Below are 26,561 nucleotides of genomic sequence, written 5' to 3'. Positions count from 1 at the left end.
GTTAAAAATGTGTAAAAATCTGTAGCTTTGTTACTGTTTTACCGATATATATTTTTAGGGATTTAATTTCTACAATGAACTGGAATCGCGTATATTAAGGCTAGTAAATCTACACGATATGGTAAAGTAAATACATTTACTTGATACATGATTCTGTTGTACAATTTATTTTATTTATCTCCTCCTTCAAAATCAAAGTCGATTAGGATAATTCCTTGCCGGTCGATGAATTAAGTGTGATTACTTCTTCGGTAATTATTATTCAGCTTATATAGCGCAGTGGATAAAATTTAGGAAACTTTGTAGCGTCGACCGGTAAGAAAATAAACAAAAGTCTAACAAAAAGCGTATTGACAGGCTATTAACGTGTCTCTTTACATCTCGTAAAAAAAAGGTTTCGTTTTCTTTCCCTCTATAATCATGTTTAGATCTAGAATGTTAAATGACCTATATGATGAATTCTAAAACAAATATAAAAACGCGGTACAAGGAAAGGTTTTAACGAATTGTAGTAAAACGGTTGTGGCCGACCCCATACGGTTATTATCAACAAGGTTTTCCGACCTTACACAAATCAAGAACGTCTGAAAAATAATGACATTCACCTTATCGATTGTCCAGGAAATTATCCTGATCTCAATCGTGTGAAAATCTGTATGCATTTTTTTTTAAGGGAAGTATGAAAGGATAAGATTGTACGTCAGAACTAATAATATTAACTCTGATAAAAAGTTTATGTAAAAAAGAAAAAAATTAAATTAGCGTTTGAAAAACCGGTTAAATGTGCTCTAAAAATTTTAACTACCATATTAATGCATTGGGGATTATTATTGGGCTTAATATAGATTTTAAAATGTATATTTCTTTTACAGGCTGTCCAACGATGAAAGAGAAAAACTTTCAAAACATGTTCTACCGGTGAAAATAATCAAAAACATTTATATAAACATAAGTTTGGAAACACTTTGTTTTCGAGTTACGGCTAGCGAAAGATTTCACCCGGATTTCAGCTCTTCTAATAAAAAAAAGTCCTACTGTAATTTTTGGAACCCAAATTAAGGTCTACTTTACCTTTACAAACTAGATTGTAAATAATTTTCCAGCACGATGGTGCAACGCCGCGTTTTTCTTTAGTAGCTATAAATCACTTGAATGCTAATTTCTTGAACCTGATTAGACGCGGTGGACCGATCGATCGGCCACCACAATCGCCTGACTTAACATCACTAGATTACTTCGTTTCGGGCCATATGAAAACGATTATACCGACAGAATTTTAATATTAAAGAAGAGTTACTCATTAAAATACGAAATGCTATTGAATTTATACAAAAAGATCCTGAGTTGACAAGGAAAGCCACCGAAATATTTTACGTCGGGCAGTGTCGTGTACATTGTGAAAGAGAAAATTTCAAACGATTACTGTAACTGAATTCTATTATTTTGGTTCAGAATAATACGATTTTCTGTCTATTTTTCGTTTGTTTTGCTTCAATAAAAACCGATTTTTAGTTTTTATCGGCTGTATTTACATTAATTTTCTCAGAATTAAATTCCTTACAAGTTTTCTTACTAAATCTTCGTATCTTCCGCATTTCTTAGTCATTTAACAAAGCTATTTTACTTCAAACTTAAAAAACTCTTGTTTTTCAACACCGAATTTTATGTTTTACGTCGGATAGCTTAAAAACTACTGAAGTTATCCTATTTCCCAGCTCAAATTGCATAAGAGACCTTCGACTTTACTCCTTAATTTGGATCTCAAAAATTACAGTAGGGGTTCTTTTTATTAGAAGAGCTGAAATCCGGGTGAAATCTTTCGCTAGCTGTAACTCGAAAACAAAGCGTTTTCAGACCTATGTCTATATAAACTTTTTTCATTATTTTCGACAGTAGAACTTGTTTTGAAAGTTTCTCCGTTTCTTCGTCGGATACCCTTTATAACTGTGAATTATACACGTACTTTCTTCACTATTGCGGTCGTAAAATCTTAATAGGAATATTAAAAGTTAGTGTAACCTTATATGGGAGAGGAGTAAAAAATTTAATTTAATTTTTACGTAGTGAATTGTCCTAAAATGTGTATGAATTCCCTTGGTACCATCTCGACCTTTCATCTGTAGGTTCCGGGTTCAAATCCCGGTCAAGCGTAAAATTTTCCATACACTACATAATTTTAATTTCCATTATCTTACGCACAAGCTTCAAGCTTATGTAGCAGTATCATCAAGCAGCAAAAAAAAAAAAAATATATATATGTATTCCTTCTCTTTTATTACTATTATAAAAATGAAGTGTGATTAATTTATCAGTTTGAGTTTTGCTATCTATAACGTACCAATTTTTTTTAATTAAAAATTTTTACAAAAGGAGCACAGTATACTTTTACGTAGACCCGTGAAAATAATTTCTTCAAAGCTTTTGAAGTTTAACTTAAGATCGAAAACTAACTCGGGTTATAGTAAATTTCATGTTAAAATTCCAGTATTTTCAATTTTATCAAAAACTTTTAATTTATCTATATAAAATTTCGTAATTTTTTTAAAATTATTTTTACCGATGGTTTGGAAGTTTTGGAGATAAGAACTCAAAATCTATTTGAAGTAATTTAAAAAATGTGAAGAATCGGTTTTAAAATGTTTATCTGGGAATTTTATGGCAAAGAAATTAAAATATTGCATATTTATTCATACAAGGGTCGTACTATAAATAAAGAAACAAAAAGTTGTTTTTATACTTTTATTCAAATGTAACAACTTATATATTTTTTCTAATTAATCCCCAGCTACAGTTATAGACTTCACCTATTGTTATACTTGGTTGTTTTTTGTGCCGACAGCGAGGAACGTTTTTGTTTCAGTTCTGAGCCGGTTTGTTGTACATTCGGTTTTACCTCTTCACCATTATAAAACTCTTTGAGCGGCTCAAACAAAATTCAGATGAGAGCCTGTCGGCTTAATTTTACAGCGATGCAATTATTGTGTTGTATGAGAACAGGCAGTTTTTTATGAAGAAAAAGATTCCTCCTTGTTTCTCCTATAGCCCGCGTTTTTTTTTTTTTTGTTTCGTGGCTTCACATTATTTTCAATTTGGTACCGGCTGTTGATAGTACACTTCCCTTTCAAAAAATCACAGAAAATTTAACTTTAAGCATCACTTTATTACCGACTGACGATTTGATCTTGAGTTTTTTCCTGATAGGACAGGAAAATATGCTTTTTTGCTTGGATTCAAATCCAAGCTTTCTGGTCTTCTTCAGATCACTATTCTTTAAAAAAAGGTCATCTTCAATTACATAGCATTTTCGTTCTCTACACGTATTATATTTTTTTATGTGTTGAGAAGCTAATTTTCAGTTACTGTTTACCCAGTAAACAGTACAGTTTTCCCTTATACTTTTTGCTGCAACCCGTCTATGGAGATTCAAGAACTACAGTTGAAACTTTAATCATTCGGCCTTTTTTACTTTCCCGTCTAGCGCTATAGCAGAGCTATGGCTCTAGAAGGGAAAGTATTGTAATCGGTCCGATTTGGCATATGCGGTTTTCACCGGATCTTGACACCTAAGGAACCCAAACAAGCGGATGGAAATTTTCCGGGATGTTAATGTTTGTGTGTGTTCGTTGTCTTCGGGGCAATTAAATTTTCAACTTAAAAGGTTAACTAGGCGAGACTGTAGAGCAAGGTCATCCTCAGTATCTCGATATTTGCCTAATTAAGGTCATATATTTTTTAAGCGCATTTTGTTAACGATTAAAAAAAACAATATTTGCAAAAAATGTTTTGAAAAATCACACCCCCTTCCCAAAAAATGCTGTTGTAGTCATCTGCTATGTTGTGACGTTATATATGAGCGGTAGAATTAAATAAATGAATAATATTTAAAGTTTAAAAAAGCTGGGTCTCGAACTCAATTGCCCTGTTATCTGGTGCGTTAAGCCTCGCGGCTACACTGGGTGCCGACCGTATAAACGAAACTTTTTTGTACGTAAGTTGTGAAATTACATTAGTTTAGTTAGTGTCAACCGTCGCCGCTAGTACCGCCACACACGCGCGAATTAAATACGGTATGCGCGCTCGCTTTAGTTAGAATCATTGAAGTAAATAAACGAAAAAATATTATATTTAAATAAAATGATAAATATTTTTAATTGAGTTGTGTGTGTAAGCTGTGGATCAGAAACAACCCACAGTTGTCAGCTTTTTTTGTACTCTTCGACCCGTTGAGAAGGTCGTACGATTAAAATTGATGCGGTTCTGCATGTTATACTGTGTTACTTGAGGCATCGAGAGTAAATTTCAAGTAGTTATGTATATTAAAATAATTGTCAATTGCTGTTTTAAATTTATGACGGAGACGTAATTTATAATTTTGAGACGATCGTTTTTTAATTTTTTTTTTAACTTTGGTGTTTTTCGCTTTATTTTCTGTATGAAACTTGGAAATGAATGTAATGTAATATTTCATTATTTCAAACCTGAAAATCTCTTTACTATAGACCTTCAAGTTATGTTTATTTGGTGTAAAGAAAATATAAAGAAAAAATTACCTCATAACTAAGTGTCATTGACGGGTTTATAAGTTTTTATTGACATAATTCAATCTAAAAACTTCCATAATCTTTTAGGTATTGGGTAGGTAAGATTTCGAATAGCGTGCAGTGCACTATTTTATACGGCTTTTTTCTGCTGTATGAACGCGAGCCAATTTTATCATTATTCTTACAACATTAACGTTCATTCTTTTGAAAAATGTTTTTAAATATTCTCAGTATTTAAAAATTTACTAATTTTTACTTCGAATACTACGTAAACATGTAATATTATGTTCGGTTAAAAAAAATGTTTATTTCTTTTGGATAGTTTTCGTTTCTTGAATTGTTTTAAACATGGACTTTTAAAAAGATTTTCCTCAAAGCGGATTATTTTGTTGATATTTTTACGAAAGTTTTGCCGTGTTATATTTTTTAAATTCTTATCTCACAAACTGTGAAGGCACTGTAAATAATTTCTATAACATAGTTTTCAGTTAACGAAGTAAGAATATCTAGACTGTTGGTGATGTACAATAATACGAAACGATTGTTAATGTGATATTAACTACCGATTTCTATTTATATAATACGTAAAAATAAAGGTGCGTTGAGCTTAAAAACTAATTTTGTGTTTTGTGTACTAAACACTCATTATCTTTGTCTTTGTGTCTTGTGTAACACTCATTTTGTGTTACCGTACTGAATCTTATTTTAAAATTCTAAAAAAAAATTCAAAAATATTGACCCGTAATAAATATTTAATAATAAAACAATTTGATTATTATCGTTCCTTAATAAAATTTTAGTTATTTGGTTAATTTGTTTTCTGATTCAATAAAAATCCAAATTAATGAAACAATTTCATCGTCATTTTTATGGTTAAAATTTACGGATGGTAATGACGTAATTGTGTTACCTTAACTGAAGAAACAAAAATTACTACGTATGTCAGAAAATACCTAAATTAATAATAACAATAACACAATATTATTTCGGTTAAAATAATTAAATAACAAAAATACAGCATTTACACTAATTCACATTATATGTGAAGTTTTTCGTAAATTTAATGACAATGAGTAAGAAAAAACTTGAAAATTTGACTAAAAATTTCGAGTTAGGCTTACTAAGGACCATGTGAAACAACATCTTGCATTCATTTCTTCTTCTGGGCGTTTTCTTTTCTCTTCCAATAGCTTCTTTATTCTCTTTCTGTTGGAAAACATTGAAATCTTGTACCAGTTTACTTAACGTTGATCTATCTTGCATTGTTTCTTCAGATATTTTCATTTCTTTAAGGAATTTTGAACCTCTCTTTTTCCTGTTTAGCGTCCGGGAATTACCGTTCAGGTATTTCTTCAGAGGGTGAATGAGGACGATATGTTTGAGTGTAAATGAAGTGTATAGTCTTGTACAGTCTCAGTTCGACCATTCTTGAGATGTGTGGTTAATTGAAACCCAACCACCAAAGAACAACGGTATCCACGATCTAGTATTCAAATCCATATAAAATAACTGGCTTTAGTAGGACTTGAACGCTGGAACTCTCGACTTCCAAATCAGCTGATTTGGGAAGACGCGTTCACCACTAGACCAACCCGGTGGGTTGGTCTTTTTGAACCATCCCAACCCCGTAGGGGAAGACATCCGCCTTGTGACGCTTCCAGCCCGCTGAAATCCATTGATTTCCTTTCTTTTTGTTGTAGATGTGGTTGAACACTTGTTTTGTGAGCCTGTTTTAATTAATTCTCATAAGCCGAAGAATTTAGCTGTTCTGATTTTGATTTATATACCTGATTTTGATTTTTATTGAATTTTTTTTTTTGTTGTAAATATCTTTTGTTAGTTCATTGACCAGTTTTCCATATATATATATATATATATATATATATATATTTTTTTTTTTTTTTCTTTGCTACTTTGTTATATCCTTATAACATTCTATGTTATTTATCTTTAAAAATTAAATTACATCTATTATTCCCAATCAGAAGGTTGTTTATTAACTGTAAATTTTAGTACGTACTCTTTAGTTCAATTTTAATAGATGCATAAAGGAAGCATTTGCGTTAAAAGAAACTTTCGCCTTTTGTTTTTGCGTTTATTTATTTATTTTTTTTTAATTCTTTGGAGCTGGAATATGTATATATATAAAACCGAAAGTTTGTCTGTTTGTTCAACCAATCAGTTGGTTTCAAATTTGGTGGAAGGGAAGGATTTCCCTTCGTGTTATCTCAGGGAAGGTCTTAAGCCGTAGATCGAAGCCCATCACCCTTGGGGATGAAGTTGTGAATTAAAGATATTCATTTAAGAAATAAAAGGTTAAACCTTTTACTTCATTATTATATTTCTGTTGCTAGGGCAACAGAAATAAGTTGTGAAGGTTTCTTCGTCGAAGATCTGTTTACCTTAGTTACAATACTTATTAATATTCTAGTTTCTTTTCAGGTTTTTACAAAGCATGAACACATTAAATTGTTATTTATCTGTATTATTTTCATTTCCATGAGACTAACTAACACTACTAGGATCCAGGGGGCGGAGCCCTTTGCTAAACGGAATGGCGAGCTCTACGGCCCTGGGCTAGGCCTCGGGGAGCCCCTGGGTCGGCTCCGGGATTCGCCTTGGCCCCGGGGATCCAGGGGATGGATCCCCGACCGGCTAGTATATATATATATATATATATATATATACTTATATATTTAGCGATTGATTGACTTCTTTTCATTAAATATTATTTTCTTTTTAAGTAATCCGAAAGAGTAAAGTCCGAATTAAAATATTACAACATTAAATTTTTTTTCACGACGATTAAATTTAAATAATAATTTCATTTTTTATTATTTAAAATAATCTATTACATCTATTTTTAAAAATATATGAATTTATGTTTATAAAAGTATGGTTTGTTATTTTTCCATTTATAGTATAGATTATAGCAGGTGAAGAGTTGATTGTAAAAATGACACACTTTTTCTGTTATATAGTTTTACTAGTGATTATTGAGACGGTTTTTTTTAAAAAGAAATGTAATTTAAGGAACAGCTTGTTATTAGAGGTGACTAAGGTTTTGCCGTTGTAATGGATACCGCTATAAGTTAAGGGTAACTTCTGAATGATGTTTTCTATTCTGTTAGTATAAAATATACCTACCCCCTGTAAAATGTTTATTGAAAGGAAAACATTTGAACGTCGCTATTGTTCGATGTCGGTAGGGCCGGGCGACTTGGTTCGTAGTCGAATTCAGTGAGGGGTTGTTATATTGCCAGTTGGTCTATGAACGTTGCGCTGTAATGTTCTCGCTTACTAGTGATAATAATGTTTTCGTTTCGCCTACAGGAAAGAAGAAATTCCAATCGGAGCCTTGGTGTTGTCCGGTCTGCAGTGTTACCGTCAGGATGGCCGATCTGGAATCGCATTTCGTCCAGGAGTTGGAGAAACTTTATAAATTGACCGGTAAAGGATCCACGGGAAGAAGACCGAGCGGTTGCCCGTCACCGAGGGATAGAGATCCTGCCGATGGCTCACTGGAAGGACGGTGGGAGGTCAGCTACTTTTTGGTATATTTTTTTAAAAAATAGATAAAATATTATTATAATTAAAAAAAAAGTAAACTTTCACTAATAATTATATTTTTTACGAACTGGTTGATTTGTCATGTAAACGAAATCAAAAAAAGAATGTTACATTAAATGTTGAAATACATTGCCCAGTTTCCGTGGATTTTTGGGTATCAAATAGTAAACAAGTTATACTTTGTGATAGAAACGTTTAAAGTTTGATAAAGCGTAAGAGAAAAACTTTGTCATTTATACTTAATATGTGGAGTTGTAAGGTTAGATTGAAAAGGAAGTATTTTGTGTGTGTTCGAGTGGTTGCGCGCGCACGCGTGTATTTATAAAATATATATTTATAAACAATAAAATCAATGTAATTTTAATTTTATTGCAAAAAAAGACTAGAAATAAGTTTAATTGTGTTTCTAAAAAAACAACTGAATGTAAATTAAATCAACAAAAATATTATTAAAATAAAACAAAATTCATACTTAATTTCGTTTGGTTTATTTACAACCAACTAAAAATTATTTATTTTTAATGAAAGTGTTGTAAAAATTTTCAGATTTATTAAATTAAGATTTTAGATCGTAATAAAAAAAAATGAAATATTGCAAGTTAATTATTCGAAAATTAAGAAAAACTGTTGTATAAAAAAAGTTGTCACAGTTAATATTTATTTATGTTACAAATAATTGTAAAAGATAATAATTATTAAACCACTATCTTCAGAGAATAACAAATTTACAGATTGTTTTTTAGTGTAAATTCGATTTGAAAGTATTACTATCACAAAATTATTAACTATTTACTCAAATTTTATTTTTGGAATTATTTTTTTTATAAGCATGATGTGCAACAAAATCATTTTTTTTTAATTGAACTTATGCATAACATTATATAAGAGAAAACTGTCGATACAATTTTACCTTTGTTTGGTAAATTATTACTTACACAGGGAGTAGCTGATTTGATTCTTACCAATTTTACGTATCAGGTGTTGTACAAAATGTAGAAGCACTGGTGAGATCATTATAAATATACCATCTTAACTGTTACCACTAAATCAGTTTAGCTAGCCAGATGCCACCAGAGGACTGTTACCACCTGAATAGTTCAAAGAAATTAATTTATCTGTATGAAAATATTTCACAGACTCAAAGAATAAATTTCTTTCTAAAATTAGTTCTGGATCGAATATATCATTTTTCAGTTTTTTTAAATTTTTTTATAATCATTTCAGATTAATTGTATGTCATATGTGTATACTGAAATAGTTAAAATGTAAAAAAAGAAGGTGTAATCTAGTTAAATTATAAATTATAATGAATAATTTTATTTTGTGAATTAGAAAATTTTGTAAAATTATTGAATTCAGTGCCTACCCACATTTCTATGACATTTTCTACTCATTATTCATCAGAAATGTTGTACCTCTGCTTAATTCTTCCTTCTTTTAAAATTGCATACGTAGAAAAACTGTATCATTATAACATAATGGTTGTTGGTCACCAGATTTAACTCGTTCACAAGAATTATTTAGCGATTCCCGGAACAACTAGCATCTCATTCTAAGCTTACTAGAAAAAATGAGAATGAAGTAGTTTCCTGGTTGTTTTTTTTCCTGAGCCAAATACACTGTAACAAATCTGCAGACTGAGCTTGCTAATATTCAATAATGTAAGCAGCATAAGTTTGTTTTCTTCACAGTAAGGACCAATTGTGTTATAAACCTAATTATTTTCAAAGAAAGCAACTGTAGCTAGTACTCAGATACTTTACATTTACTTCATAATTATACGAAATACTAGGAGTAAAGATTGATTTTTAGCAACGAATTAATATGCTCTATTCCATAAGTAAAGGTGAATTATGATCAAGTATTTCCACTCTGTAGGGAAACAATCTATAATTACTTTGGTTGTGTATGAAACATAATTCTTAATATTTTGTTCTTAGTTTTTGAAAATTGGTTCATTTTACATTATAAAAGAATCACAATTTTTATATACAAAGAATTGACCTGGAAGAGTATTCTGAAAATCATTTGGCTTTATTGCATATTAAAATAAATATAAAATAAAATAACACAATTGAAGGATGTTTTATGTAACTATATTGAGCAATCTTCAATATCTTCACCACAGAAATTGGCAGTATAATGATCATCATTATTCGCAAAGAAACAAGTTTTGATACAGCTGTTTGTAACATAGATGCTTTACCATAGATTACAGCTATAAGACCAGGTACATAGACTAAATATACTTCTGTTGAAAAATTAAACAATAAATGCTTCAGCAGGGGATGAAGTTTTGGATAGAAGTTTGTATTAATATAATATAGCTCTAGATAATTAATTAAATATATACCAATATGTAACGTGGTATATATGTTTGTTGGTATTCTCGAACATATAACCTGGATTTATTTATAAACCCTGAGATTAAACATCAAAGTTTATTTTTTATTTGTAGTAAAATTTTAATATAATCTAAAAATTGTTAGTGTTAATGAAACAAAACTTTTAATAAATATTGTATGAAATATGAAAAATAAAAATATTAAATGCATTTTTTTTTATTTGCTCGTATCAAGTGATCAGGAAGAGAGAGATTAACACCATAGCTGTTGTTATAGCAGATGGATGAATTTTTTTTTAAATGTCATTCCAACTGTATCAGTCACAGTGCGGACATTAGTGAAAATGCACATCAAATTTACATTTTCATATTTTACTCATGTTCTGTCAATTATTTTGTTATTATAAAAAAAAATAAATGCAACTGTTTAACTAACTGATATGTTTGTGAATGTTATTAACAGTGCTGTATGAAATTTTATTTACACATTTACCATTAATATTCAATTTTGACTGTTTATTATATATTAAACTTAAATTTTCTTTACATATTATATTCACACCTTCAAATTAATAACTTAACATAGAAAGGATTATTTTTGGAAAATTAATTGTATTTTGTGTTAAATTGCATATTTCTTTTGTAGCTTCCCAGTTAACCATACATTTATATATTTAAAAAAAGTAAATATAAAAAATATACTATCCAACTACTAATACTGCCTTTACATAAATCACCAGGTCGGTCTAGTGGTGAACTTGTCATCGCAAATCAGTTGATTTTGAAGTTGAGAGTTCTAAGGTTCGAATCCTAGTAAAGGTAGTTTTTATTCTTTTATACAAATTTGAATACTAGATGGTGGATACCGGTGTTCTTTGGTGGTTGGGTTTCAATTAACCACACATTTCAGGAATGGTCGACCTGAGGTTGTACAAGACTACACCTCATTTGCATTCATACATTTCATCCTCTGAAGTAATACCTTACGGTGGTTCCAGAGGCTAAATATAAAAAGAAAGAAAATACTGTCTAACATAAAGGAAACTGTTTTTGACAGTTAGTTGAATTTAAGCATAAAAATCTTTAAAATTTATATACTTGAACTTTGATTACTGAAGTTGATTACTGAACTTTGATTACTGAAGTCTTCACAGCACAGTTTTTCAACTGTGCTGTGAAGAATTGAATATCTCTATGGAGATAACTCTGCAATATGAGATTTTCTTATGATAAACATATCTCGGTATTATTTGTTGGTACTTATACCATTACTTGTAAGCCAGTGACAAAATATGGTAACAGGTCATGAGAATTTATGGACTCTTAATGATGTTATATGTGTGTTTTTTAATCTACTGCTAATTTCCCATTCCTCATATATTCTATGAATTCTGCATACTATGTACAATTCTGTTCTTTGTAGAATGAAGATGTAGATTATGTGTTGCCATTGTCATGTTTGCGTTATAAAAAGAGAGAAAATTCTGTTTTCAACCCAGGAAAAGTCCATCATGTGTACTTATGAGGCAAGAGTATAAAGTAAACTTTTCCCTTGAGCACAAATGTTCAGGTATACAGTTCATAAGCAGTAAGGAAACCCTTAAAAAAGAAAACATGATGTCCAATTTGTGTTTATATTGAGGAACTTATCTCCAGAGTAACACAATGGATTTAAGAACAAGGAAAGAAGAGAATCTCTTTGTGGTTTGTATCAGATTGCATGCCAGATAATCAAAAACATGACTGTGCATAGTACATAAGAGACATTCTTTAAACTGCTCACAGAAATAAAAGAATTCTTGAATTTGGTTTGTTGGTTGTTTCACCAGGACTGTTACAAGTCTTCTGTACTAAGCATCGCTTAGTACAGATTATTGTGTTATTTTGTTTCTATTTAACTCATTGACATTTGTTTATGTATTCAATTGCTGAACTGTATGTTTTTTCACAATAGAATGGGGTATATTACTTTCACTGCTTTATGTTATATGACACAGATATGCACGACCCAGTCTTTCATATTGGCTGTGATGCATCTGATATACCTGATATATAAGAGGCACCAGACAGAGTTTTTTTCTCTGATAGTAATGATGCTCACTATACAATTTCTAAGGTGAACAGAGTGAAAATTTCACATGTTGAACTAAATGTCAGTTGCATTTTAGAGGGGTTCACAAATTCATTGAATGGTATATTTGACACAATGAAGAAGACAGTGGAAAACTACTTCACTCCTCACATTTATTAGTAAGCCTAACATGGGATCCTTATTATTCTTGGAAATCATTATGTTGTTTTCAGAGTGATTAGTCTCTAGTTAAAGATTGTCAAAAACATTTATGGCATCTAACAATTGTTTATTTTAATATTTAATGTGTTGTTTTTTTTAGTTTTTTTTTAATTAGTGACTGAAAAGTATTTTAATTTCTATTCCAATGGTTATTTTTTCGGATAAATCTGTTCTGATCTTTACTGAAAAACTATACGTTTTCTTAAGAATCGTTTATTATGAATATTTATTTTTGGGATTATGCTACTTATTTGCTATTATTTGTTAACATCAGCAGGTTGTATACTTTTCACTCTATAATATTTTATCTTTTATAAAAAGGTAAAATTAAAATACATTTTTTAAATAAACTTTTTAATTGTATATAATTCACTTTATTAGTTGAAAGATCTCTTAGGAGTTACTTTCCAACATCTTCTTCATCTAAACTGGAGCGAGATATATTGCTGTGTCCTCCAATTCTGTTTGATCGAGGTGATGGAATATAACTTCAAAAAGATATTTCACTTGGAGAAAAGTATGGAAAATTAATAATAATAATATAATATTATTACTATTTTTTATATTAAAAACTTAATGTAAAGAGTTTCAAAGTTAAGGATCATAATTTAATATATTAATGTGTTAAAAATAATAACCTGTAAATAGCTTATAAAAAACTGAAATTTATTTCATTGCATAGATATTTTTAAGGTATTTAAATACTTTTAAAGTACTTAATGATGATTTTTGTATTTGTTAAAATTTTAACCCAGCACAGCAATCTATTTCATATTTCAAGGAATTTTTCCTTGAAATATCTGAAGCTGATGTAGCCTTTTACATAGAATGGAATGTGGGAAGTAAAATGACCAGTGGTCTATCCAATTTGAAGTTAATTGAATTGTGGATCCATCCGAAGTAATTGAAAAGTTTTTAACTAGTCAATTAAAAACGGTTGGTATTTTTATCCATTGTTTTGAAAGAATTGTTATAAAATAATGATTTTTAGTAAATACTGGTTTTTATTATAGTGAAAATGTGTAAATTTTTACACAATGGTAAACTCAATCAGAATAGTTCAGACTGCATCGATTTTTTTGAAATTGCATACTTGAGTCTTGTTATGATTACAAATAAGTTTTTTTTGAATAGTGAAGTTTTAGCTTTATTTTTATTTTTTTTTATTTTTCATGTTTTACGCTAATATACCACGATTATTCTTTTAGTTTCATTTGTATTCAATTTTTTTTAGCAATGTAGGTCTGGAAGCTAATTTAAAGTCAAGGAATAATCTGTGTCGATTATTAAATGAATGTAGATGATAGTGCTATACGTTTAATGAATATAAGTGGTAGAAGTGAATTGAATTAACTATATTTTTTTATTTTCAAAAATACATCTTTAATGGACTTACCTAAGTGATTTTAGTTATCTACAGCAATTAAATTTATTGGTGTGTGTTGAATTATCACCAGAATTATGGTAAATATGTTTATTAACATATTTCAATATATAGTATGATAAAAATTATACTTTTGTTATTTATTTGTTTCATTAAAATTATAATTAAGTGATTATTTTTATATTGCCAATACAAACTTATAATATAGAAGGCTAAGCTAGAAAATTGTCACTATCCTTTAATAGAATATTTTATTTCTTTTTCTATGGAAATAAAATAGAATAATAAAGGACATAAGATAACCTCAGAGAAGAAAACAGTAGGAGCCTAAATTTATCAAATTAGATTGTAAAAGGAGCTACCCTCCCCTTTTAATAATTGTGTCCCTTGAATGTCCGATTGGATATAATACAGTTTGATTTTCTTCATGTCATACAATTTTAGTGATAGATAAAGCTCCTTTAGGAATCCTGTACGGTTCTTGAGTGTCTTTCTTTGAGGACAAAGCAAGTTTTTGCAGATTTTGAACTTTTTTGCCATGCAAAATCATTTTTCGGTAATTTATTGCTTCTGTACAGGTAAAAATGTTCTTATCTAAAGAATTATTGGTGAATGGGTGCCTGTTGCCTGAAGGATATTTGAACATTCTCCTGGTGGAGTTGTTTGTCTTGAGCTGAAGTTCCTCTGAGTATAGGTCATCTTTTCTCACCATCTAACTCTTTTCTGTATTCTTGATCTCATCTTTCTGATTATTGGTTCTGTGATTTTAGGTCTGACCCTGCTAGGTTCTCCTTGCTGAATGTGTCAAAACTTGCAGAGCCAGTACATTCTTGTTACTATAGTGTTACTATTTTGGTGGCTATACAGTAAGCCTGATGATGAAGTGTCAATTTGGGTAAAGCTGAAATCCCTCCTGAAATACAAATAAGATGTCTAACATAAAAAAAAAATGTATAGTAATGGTATATTTTTATAGAAATTTTTCTTTTTGTTTAAAAAACAGATTGTAATTTTTTAGATGTATATAAATTAGAAATTAAATCAAAGATAAAAATATTATCCCCTATCCAGATTACAAAAGCATTTTATTTTTTTATATTACGATAACATCATAACATTGTTTAATGAATATTTTACTATTAAGTTGTTTGATCAAACTATTTGTGTATTTTTTTTAGACATACCAAAGAATTAAAGCTAATAGACAAGGCCGACTTAGGATAAAGTACAGAAAGCGTAAACCAGATGAGGTTACATGTCCGGTTTGCAATGAACCAGTTAATGGTACTGTAGAAGAACTAAATAATCATGTAGAAATGTGTTTAAGAAAGGTAAATTTATTAATTCTTTTTTTTATACAAATTACTTATAGTTTATTATTTTTAATAAGCATTAGAATTCTTTGTAAGACATTGTCTCACAACTTCATAGTTCTATGAAATGTGCAACATTTCAGCGTTTGAAAGAATTGATCACTGTTTTCTTTAGCCTATTAGTTTCTAGTAATTAAAAAAGTATCCAGAAAAATTGCACCTCATACTGTATATTTTGGTATTTTACAGAAACTGACTTTTTTTAAAAGTAGCTTAACTAGTAGGTTTTTATTCTTATTACATACACTTTTCAATTTATTCTGTAAGAAATTCCAGATATTTGAGAGTTATCAGGTTGTAAGGATGTGGTTACCATCTAATAATCCTGAAATATTTGGAACGTTTTAGAGAAACATTTTTCAAATAGATGGATGAATGTCAGTCATTCAAAACATTTAAATAAACTGCTAACTGTTTATCACAAGATATAAACAATGCTGGGTGCCGTTTCCATATATGCTCTTGGCATTTGTTACGAGCTTAATGATCATAACAGTTGATGGAATTAAAATAAGTAGTTCTTGAAATAAATGAAGTTGCCCAAGATAGAATAAAGTGATAAATATAGAAGCTAGGTTTAATGGCTTTATTTATTTTTTTCTGTTGATCTTGTCATTATTCTTGGTATTTCATTATTACCAGATCTTTATATTTTGATATTTAAACAGAATTATAACATTTAAATTAAAGCTTATCTTTCAGCTATTTTAAGTAAACTGGAATTTTGAATATATACCACTGCTCACTGCATCAAAAGAACTATAGTATCTCATTTTTTAAGTGGTAACTAATTTGAAAATATTGATATCCAAAATCACCTACAATTCTCTATCTCGGTAAAAAATAATACTAAAAATGTGATTTTTTTACTTTAAATTTGGATAACATATGAGATGTTCTTCATTCTAATTTGACATAACAAGGAACTGTCTGCTTAAAGTAGTGATTTACAATAAATAGTTGAAAAACTTAAAAACTTTTAGAACATTTATTAAAATGATTACTTATATTGTCACAATTTATTAAAGGAAATCTCTATAAATGTTAATTTATGAAGATTCCATTTTTATTTAAAACTACAATTTTTTTATCAGAATTGTCAATTAAGATTAAAAATTTTAATTCTTTACTTACATTTTATTTATTTATATATTTGTCCACCATTCTGCTTCATTTCCATATTAGGTGGCATTTTTTTATTATCTGTCATTCTACTAATCTGTAAAAAATTGTTTGATAAGATCTGGCTGTATTTATTCTTGAAAAATATTTATAAAAGATGCTGGAAATTGTATTCTTGTTGAGCTTAATATTTTTGAGCTCATCCTAACTGACCTGGTGTAAAGGTTTGATAGCAATAACACAATTTCTTCAAATGTCATCTTTCACTTTCAAGTTATGGGTAGGTTGTGTTTTCATATAACCTCTTCATCTCAAACATCCTCTCAGACAAGATTTACATGAAAACACATCTACAGAATACAGCACTTGCAATACTTTGCTACTGTTGCTTTAATGTGTAAAATTGTCTTGAACATGAGCTAGTGATTCATGAGGTATGTGATTATTTAGACATAGTAATGTTATATGAAAGTAGCAGGGTTCATCCTTATTATCTTACAGTTATCTCATAAAGATATAAAAATAAAATTTTTGTTTAAATTTAATGTTAAAAATTGTTCAGTTGGTAATTCAGTGTGATTGGTAATCAGGGCCATAGTTGTTTCTTTTTTTCTGTTGAGGGCTACTCTTTATAATAAATATCTTTGGTTCCCATATCATATTTTATTGTTACTATGTAATATTTTGATTATTTTCTCTCTGTAGTTTCATTAGTCATGGTATATACATTTTAAACTGCAGCCTCTCTGAAAAATTATATACAAAGATAAAAATTACTTAGTGTAACTATTAGGAGATATATTCACTGTTAGGGATTTTCAATTGTTTCCTACAGTGCTATGAAACTTGGTATATTCATGCATGAGAAGTCAAAGACTAAGTTGCACTTTTAAAGGAACTTCACTTGTAAAGGAAAAAAGGTATTGGAAAATTGGGGTAATTGTTTTATTTTTTTGATATTAAATCTTCAGAACTACTACTCAACATATTTCCAAGTGTACTTAATCATTAGTCATGAGAATGATATCACTGTTTTAAACTGCCTTCTTTTAAGGTGTGGATGTTTCCACGCCTTCTGGTCGGTTTAATTGTTCTGATAGGACGTTCATAAAATCTGCCATATGTGCTGTGGCATTGTCAAGCATAAGCATTATGCCTTTTGTCAGTTTTCCTGTCTGACTATATTTATTAAATGCTTTTCTGAGCCTTTTGAATATTTACATTATCAGATTATGTTTGGATATGAATCCAATATGCCCATCCAAGATGGGTTAGTAATACCTTTCTAACAGAGGAAAAAATTTGGCACTTTTATAGATGTGGTGTGCATGAATTTTTCCGCACAAGCATACTGTGTCACTTTTAGTGAGATGTGATGGACCCAGAACTTATCTCCAGTCATGATATTTTCCAAAAATGTATGTCCTTCCCTTTAATAGTGGTCCAAAACGAGAAAGCTGCTTGAAATTATGCTCCAGTGTGTTGATCTATGAGTAAACCATAAATGTGAGATCCGATGAGCACGCACTCTGATAATTAAGATGATCTTAGATAATATAGTGTGCAATTTCATGTGAAATATTGACTTCCTCCATGATAACATCCACAGTGATTCATCTGTTTTCATGAATCATGTTATTTATGAATTCAATGTGTCATTAAAATGTTGAATTTGACAGCCTTCCCTGACAGTGATTATTGTAGACATCTGTCTGCCAATTCTCAAATAATGCACATAATTTTACCTTATTTAGGCATAAAATTGCATCACCACCATATACTTAAAGTGATTTGTGATGTATTTCAAGGGGTTACACCTTTTTGCCCAAAAAAAAATTAGCTGTTATATGTTATTCAAGTTGAGGTGCCGGTTCCAATAGACACATCTTTTATAACTGAAAACCAAATAGTACTGGACACTTGACCAGCAAAAATATAACCTTGAGAGATATTTATAAAACAGTTTTACTACATATTGAAATCAAAATATCTCTTGCAGTTAAAAAGTTATAATTTAATGTAATCTACATTTTGATTCTCAGTTTGTGTGTGTGTGTGTGTGTGTGTGCACGCACGTGTGATTTCCTAATGGAAATGCTTTTTAAAAGATGTTAATATTTTTGTAGCATAATTAATTAATCTTAATTGAAATGAACTAAAATAAATAATTAATCTTTCAAATTTTTCTTAAAAATGAATGTTATTCTTTTCATTATGAAATTGATTTTCACAATCATTTATTCTGTATTCATTTTAGGTAGATTTCTTAAGAAAGCTACCTATTGTAATGGGTACCATGATTTGACTTGCGGAAAATTTTGACATATCTTCGCATTTCACATTCCCCAGACCCCAAAACCACCGTTAGCTCAAAAGTTTATATTTATTTATATATATTTCACTTTCTTGTGGACATGATAACTGCCGTAATTTTGTGCTAATCACTTTCAAATGATTTCTTAAAAATAACTTGTCCCAAAATGTCGGATGAGTTTGTTAACGGCCAAAATCGGACCATGGGGTTGGAAATGGGGGGCTTTTTTGAAAAAACAAAATATTGCTATAATTTTCTTATTAAGTAAAATATCGAATTAGTTCCTATGAATTAGTTATTCTTTGGATAAGGGTCTAAAACTTATGTAAGTAAAGTTTTTTGATATCACCAACCATTGGCCCAGGGGGGTGGAAAAATGGGGTTTTGAAAACAAAAAAAATCATACCTTCCTTAACAGGCGCAGTATCGAATCAGTTTAAAGTGGTTGTTAGTCCTCTAAACATTACCTAAAAATTTTGTCTGAAACAATTTTTGATATGACCAACCCTTATGGCAAAGAGTGACCAAAATGTTGCTGGAATTGTAAGAAGATGGGGCTTGTCGTTTGCTAAACATGTGAAACTTTTTTCACATGCAACCATTGTTTTATTGAGTAAATTTGAAGTTTTTCTTAACTTTAAAGTGGAATTATTTTTTATCCCCTATTTAGCATTGGTGAAATCTACCTCTGCCTTCCGGTGTGTCGAAAGAGATTTCTTTTTACCTTTTAGTTAATCCAAATTGTTAATGAACAGTTTTTACAGAATTGTATTGCTAGTTATAGCAATTATTTGTTTTCTTTTGTTTTACAGCAAGGGTCAGGGAGTAATGAAGATGAAAATGAAAATGTAGATGTGGAAGGGGAGGGAGATGTTGAAATGTATGAAGAATATGAATGGGCTGGTCAAAGAAGGATAAGAGCATCAACATTATTAGTTGGTGGTTATGCAGGTAAAAAAAAAAACTTATGTTTTAAATCTTATTTTTGAAAAAGAAAACTGCAGTAGCAAGATTTGAATGGTATAACGATAGTTTGCAGTATATTTAAGTGAAAAAGTGATGTAAATGTATTAAAAACTGTTGGTGGAAATAATTAAGACCTCTCACAAGCTGATGAACAAGTGAATGAATAGTTATATGAAATTACTACAATTTATTGCATCAATAATATATGATTCATACTTTGAAGGAAAACAAATAAATGCTGCCCAAAAGATACAAAAGTATTTTTCGTGTTCAGAAGGCAGGATGATCACGTACTTCATAAAAAAACTTGCTTTTGTTGTAAATAAAAATACCATAAACAGAGTTATTTGATTATTAGGCCGTGGATACGTCAGATTCAGACTTTACAAACATTTAATTTTAAAATAAAAAATTAGAGAGCTTTGTGGTTTTTGGATTAACCAAAGTACTATATGTCAAAAACAAGATTACCCCTAACTTAGGCTAGCAAAAAAAGGTTTCCATCCATTCTAACAAATATACTGAAATTAATAAAATTGCCATAAAATTTCTTGAAAATGACATCATCTTAATAAAAAAACAGTCCTTTGGCTCTATGATTTGTAAAGACTATGTTTATTTATATCCTTAATTAATAATTTAGTTGTAAACAGAATAATTAAACGTATTCAAGGGGCCAACTTATTTGTACTAATTTGTTTACTGTTATGATTTCTGACTGTTTTCAAAATCAGCTAAGATAATGCTTATTATTTTCTAAATATTTAGTTTTGCAAAAAATCAAAAATTTATATTTTTATAAAAAAATATAAAAATAATTGAGATGTTAGCTAAATTACTGTTTTAATAGAAGTAGTACATTTTGCTGAATACATAGTAAAAAATAAATCTTTTATTCTGAACAGTTCATAATAATACATCATACAGATTACATCAGGAATGGGTCGATATGGTACTCCATGGATGATAAAAGGACTAACCTTCAGCATTTACCAGGTTGATCAAGGGAAATCATGGTAAAACCTTGATCACGGCAGAAAATCAAAATGCACAATTAATTATAAGATGAAAAATAAATGTGATTATAGTCCATATTAATTATTTTAAATATAAACATATTAAATAATATTAAGCTAAATGCATGAAGTGGCTAAATATAAAAAAAAAACTACAAAATAATTCTCAATTCATGAGACATTGGTGAAAATTATTTGAGTGTACATTAGTTGTTCATGTTGATGCAGAAAATTCAGGGTATTTTAAAATTTTAAAGTATTATTTTATATTTAATGGGTAGAGTGATATCCTTTCTGTAAAAGAAAATCTCTCTGTAAAATAAATTGTATGTTAAATATAAGACGGTGGAAAAAATTTTTAATGGTTCAGTAATTTATTAAAAATAGCAGTGAAAGACTGTTAAAGACTGTTTCGCTAGTCCAAAATATTATATTGAGTTACAAAAAAACCAGTTATGTTGTTTGGTTTGATAGAGATGACTTCTCAACAATTGTTCAATGGATTAACATATTTTTTTGTGAAATGCTTCATAAATTCCCTCAGAAAAAATATGTGAATAGATTTTTGAAAAGTTCAAAATTTTTTTTAACAATGACTTTTTAATTATAAATTTGTTGAATATTATACAGAAAAATCAATATTCACAAAACATTTCTCATTTATGTAAAAATTTCACTGAACAGAAGACAAATTCTTTTCTTTTCTTTAGTAAAACAATGATATTTTCTATGACAATTTTTTATCTTTGTATTTTTGTTGAAATGGTAATAGAAACTCCATCATATCACCTTTGTGAAGGGCAGTCTAATCTTAAACACAAATTATATACCTTTTTCCATGTTTTCTACACATTATTAATTTCAAGAGCATCATCAAAAATTGATCTAGTTTTTTTCCAGTATAAAAAATGAAAATATGTAGCATTTGTTGTTTAAAGTTTGAAATTTAAAAAAGATTTTTTTCTGTTTTAACTTGTATTTCTGTACACCAGAACCAGATTAATTTGGGGTTCAAACCTTGTGCACCAGCAAACCTTGAAATTATGTTTTTCAAGTAAAAAATTTAATTATGTTAAATAGTGTAATAAATATGTTAAGAGTTATAATTTTGTATTGTGGAGGCCTTACTTTGAATTTTAATATAACAATTTTTTATATATAAGAAGGTAGCCCCTTATGTTATACATTTTATATATTTTTAGTTCTCTGCCTGAACCAAAAAAATAGCCTAACACAACAAAGAAACAAGGGTCAGGGAGTAGTGAAGATGAAAATGAAATTGACCACTGATATGGACCTTATTGTATAAAACTTTTATTTAAGTAGTAAAATTTTATCGGTTTGTATTTGATGAAATATTATTGTTATACATATCATGCCAATACTAATTAATTGAAAAGTAGGATTACAAATATGATGAGAAAAATATAAATTTATATTTTTTTGCAAAACTAAATATTTAGAAAATAATAAGCATTACCTTAGTTGAATTTGAAAACAGTCAAAAATAATAACAGTAAACTAATTTATACAAATAATTTGGCCCCTTGAATACGTTTAATTATTCTGTTTACAACTAAATTATTATAATCATTTATATATAATGCATTGCTTGCTCAGTACTAGTTAGTTTGAACAGAAGGAATTTTTACTTGTTAGAAGAGAGGTAAATTTGTTATTTTAATGCAAATAACAAATGATTGCAATCATTTTTATTGTGAAAATGTAATTATTATTTTGGAGTTTATTGTATATCATTGTTATTTTACTTTATATTTTGCGTACAATAAAGATATAAATAAATAAAAACAATTTATTGAAAATGTTTTAAAGTTACATTAAACTTGCATAACATTATATGTGATTGCATCAAAACGTACATTAAAAAAAATTTCTTAGCCTATTTTTTTATAGATATTAAGACAGCTACTGAATTCCAATAACCTTGATCTTCAATCCAGTTTTGTTACATATTTATTTTCTGTTCTTCCCTGACTGATGCAATTTTGAATTGAAATTTTTAAATTTAATTTCTACCATCATTTTTCATTTTATTTATTTAAGGTAAATAGTTAATTTTTATGTTAGTAAGTAATTTAAAAAAAAAGCTAAATTTAAAGGAAAATACAAATAAATTGCTAGAATAGAGATATGTTCACAAGATCTATTTAAACAAGGCTTGTAATAATTACCATATTTTACTCAAATTTTAATTTTGAATTCAATAATTCAAAATGATTATTGAATTTCTAAAAATAATTACACAAAACTCTTGTTTAATCGGGTTAATGGAGAGGTGCTGGCCACAGATAGTGCTAAACCACTGAATTTCAATTTACAGATCAGATTGTTGTTGCAATAGAAAATTCGATATAAATTTGTATATGTTGATCAACATTATGAAAGTTGATGACACTTTAAAAAAATTAATGATTTTCTTTCATAAAAAATTATATGAGAATTGTAGTAAATCTAGCAGATCATTTAGAAGCTAATTATACATCTTTTTTAATAGAGTTACCAGTGGTGTGCTATTGTTAACAGTGTCCTTAAAAACTCTTTTATTTATTGTTTATTCATTAATACATATATGTATTCTTTAGTTTTTACTGTAAGCTGTTAACCTTTCTGTGGAAAGTCAACAGGTTACATCTTTCTGTTTAACCCCTAATCTTTTTGAAATATCCTAGTTAAATAGATAAAAGTCATCCTCTACTTTTCTCCTACTGATTTTCCCTTTAGGTACTACTTCCAATAACATACCTCATCTTAGGATGCAAGCTTTGTTTAAAAGGTTTTCAAATGTATCGTTTTTTTGTAGGTTTATAACTTCCAGATCCTTGTCTCATGAACATGTCAATCAGGATCAAGCATTGTTTCATTTGTGGATTTTCTTTTAGTCTCCTCCTTCATTATCATTTTTTCCCTTTCAATAAAGATTTTGGGTTTAAAAATCAATCAAAAAATTGATAGAGGCAAGATTGAGATAGTATAGACGGTGATGAATGAAAATAAACTAAGGAACTAATGAACTTATAGACTAATAAAATAAACTACTTGGTTTTTCATTAAAAGCTTTCTCCAATAATCATAAACACATAGCAAATTATGTTTCAGTGCAGTTATGGTTTATTTTTTCACAACTCAGTTTTTTATCACCTTTTCTCAAGAAGCATAACAGATAGGAACAGAAAGACCTGCATCATTGGTATTGTTTTGAGACTAAGGACTATTTATCACAGCAGACCAGCTTCTACAGCGACTTAATGAACAGATGCAACCACAAAACACATTCATGATTTGCTGTTAGCAAGTCGTGACATGAACCAATTAATTCGTTGCAATTTTTTTGTGACAGAAAATCACTAATTGAAGTAACAGGTTTGTTGAGTTTTCTTCTATGAATTTTATCATTTGCATCCTGCAAATGATAAAATGATGATGCAAATGATGATTTTTTTTGGGCATCCTGAATGAGAGTTATTAATTGATTCATGACCACTTTTAATGGAGTGCAAATTACACTGATCATTATACACATATCGCATCATTCGATGTGTTGCATTAAAAATTTTACCTAACAAAAGGTAATATTGATGACCAACTCCTTTTAAAGTTAGCCATCTCACAAATCAGTAAAATTAATATTTCTTAAGGTAACATAGATCAATGACTGATATTGAGTGTTTGATTTGACAGAAGGAGATTACTTGTAAAGATCACAGCTACAGATTGCTTCTGACCTCATCATGCTACAGCATTCCACTTATGCACCATGCAAAAAGTAAAGGAAATTTTTGAACAGTCTTCATAAACCTAAACGTTTGCTTTTTCCTTCGACTTATATCCAGTTTATATATATACATTTTTTGTTTGTTTTACAAAGCTTGTTAAAATTATTCTTATTACATTTCCATTTCTATTTATTGAATTTCAGGAGTTGGTATGGCTAGCAGTAGTCGTCCAACAAGGGAAGAAGAAGATGCTTACCTTGTAGTTGATGGTGATGATTCTGCAACTTTTGGACCTTCCCAATACTCTGAAGCAGATGTAGTTTTACCATCGGCTGATGGACCAAATGATGACAAAGAGAGTGAACCAACTAGGTATATTTCTGTAACTTACTGTTGATATTTTTGTATTGCATTGAAATATTTTTCAAGTGATTCAAATGTTTATTACTGATTTTTTAAGCTTAATTTAATCTTGACTAATTTTTTCTTAGAGCAATTTTGAGTCCAAGAATTATTTCATGTGAGTTATACATATCTTGATTTATTATTTAGTTGTTTATTGTAACTTTTTAAATTCTGTCTTGCATTTTAGCACCACTATGATGTAGTTTTTAGAGAAGAATATTCTTTTGCTTTGTAGAACCCTTCACCCAAAAGGAGGGAGTTCTAGCTGAACAGTTTAGTTTAGTTGGAAACTTCCACATGACTCATGGTTCTGATAACAGGAGAGATTGTTTCTTTAAGAACCCTGAACTTCTTCTTAGGTGTGGTTTTTAATTCATAGAGGAAAAACCAGTTTTTATTTTATCATATATTTAAACTGGTCAATGGAAAATTATTGATTGGTAATGCACTGCTTCCATCCAGGATAAAATGCCCTATCTTCTAAGGAATTGCGAGCAGGATGAGAACCTATTGCTGGAACCTGATGCCTTGAGCTGTTGTTCAGTTGGGGTTAAATAAATTGTCAAAAACAAATTTTTTAATTTGCTTTTCTATTATTTAATTTAGATTTTTTATTATCTACCTGGCTAAAGATATTGTCGATGTGCTTTGTTATTTTGGACACCATAGAAACTTTGTCTTATGCGGATGAATTGTGATACTCTGTTTTTTTTTTTTGTTTTTTTCTCAGTTAAGTTCATGTATTACATGTAATATCTTTATTGCTATGCAGATCTACAAATATCTTTTAATAAAACTGTTCAAATGACAACTGAGTACAGTCAGAAAAATACAGCCATAAAGTATTGAGTATTTTATTGAGACTAACATCACAAGAGATGTCGGTCTTCTATAATACCTCAACAACTTTGCTACCGAATAACATTGATAAAGCATAGTCTTTTTAACTTACATGGAGCCCTAAATGTAATATTTATGAATATTTCTTCTTTGCTGTATTAATACTATGTATAGTAAATCATGTTTTTCTTAGTGAATATGGTTAAGTTGCCAGTAAAGCAGGGACAGAAATAAGGCCATAAAGATGCTACGTATAATATGAGTTCTAAATGAATATTATTATTTTGATTTAAATCTTCAGTATAACTGAGTATGTCTGGTCTGTTTGCATACCAATTTGATTTATGAGTTTCTCTTTATCGTTAATTTTTAAATTGTGTCTTGCATTTTAGCACTTTTATTTCTGTACTGTGATTTTGTAGATTATATTCTTATAAAACTAAATCTTATTTGTAAATATATTAGACCCCTGCCCTAATAATCTAATTGGTTTTTGAAGGCTATTGGTTTTTGTAAATCAGACTATTGAACATCAAGTCTTAGCATTGTAGTCATGTTGTTGCAGACTTCACCACAGGAAGGTGGAAGCTTGAATTGTTTTGCTCCAGTTAAAATAAATAGCATTTCTTTCCCACATAACAGTTTTCTATCTTCCCTTA

The 26,561-nt window shown here is 29.2% G+C and overlaps 1 protein-coding gene across 2 annotated transcripts in view; it reads left to right on the top strand.

Moving 5' to 3' along the window:
* The window catches only part of ari-2 (E3 ubiquitin-protein ligase ari-2), a 316,218-nt gene that overhangs the window by 280,571 nt on the left and 9,086 nt on the right, over positions 1–26,561 (top strand). For both annotated transcript variants that reach the window (XM_075363686.1, XM_075363685.1), the window contains 4 exons: positions 7,875–8,080; positions 15,311–15,463; positions 19,754–19,892; positions 24,861–25,029. In XM_075363686.1, the coding sequence (XP_075219801.1) occupies positions 7,875–8,080; positions 15,311–15,463; positions 19,754–19,892; positions 24,861–25,029 (667 nt within the window). The remainder of the gene's footprint in view (positions 1–7,874; positions 8,081–15,310; positions 15,464–19,753; positions 19,893–24,860; positions 25,030–26,561) is intronic.

The sequence above is a fragment of the Lycorma delicatula genome, chromosome 4 (assembly GCF_047948215.1).
Source record: "Lycorma delicatula isolate Av1 chromosome 4, ASM4794821v1, whole genome shotgun sequence".
NCBI classification, from domain to species: domain Eukaryota; kingdom Metazoa; phylum Arthropoda; class Insecta; order Hemiptera; family Fulgoridae; genus Lycorma; species Lycorma delicatula.
The sequence above is the reverse complement of the archived record's forward strand: the minus strand, read 5'-3'. Positions and strand labels throughout refer to the sequence as shown.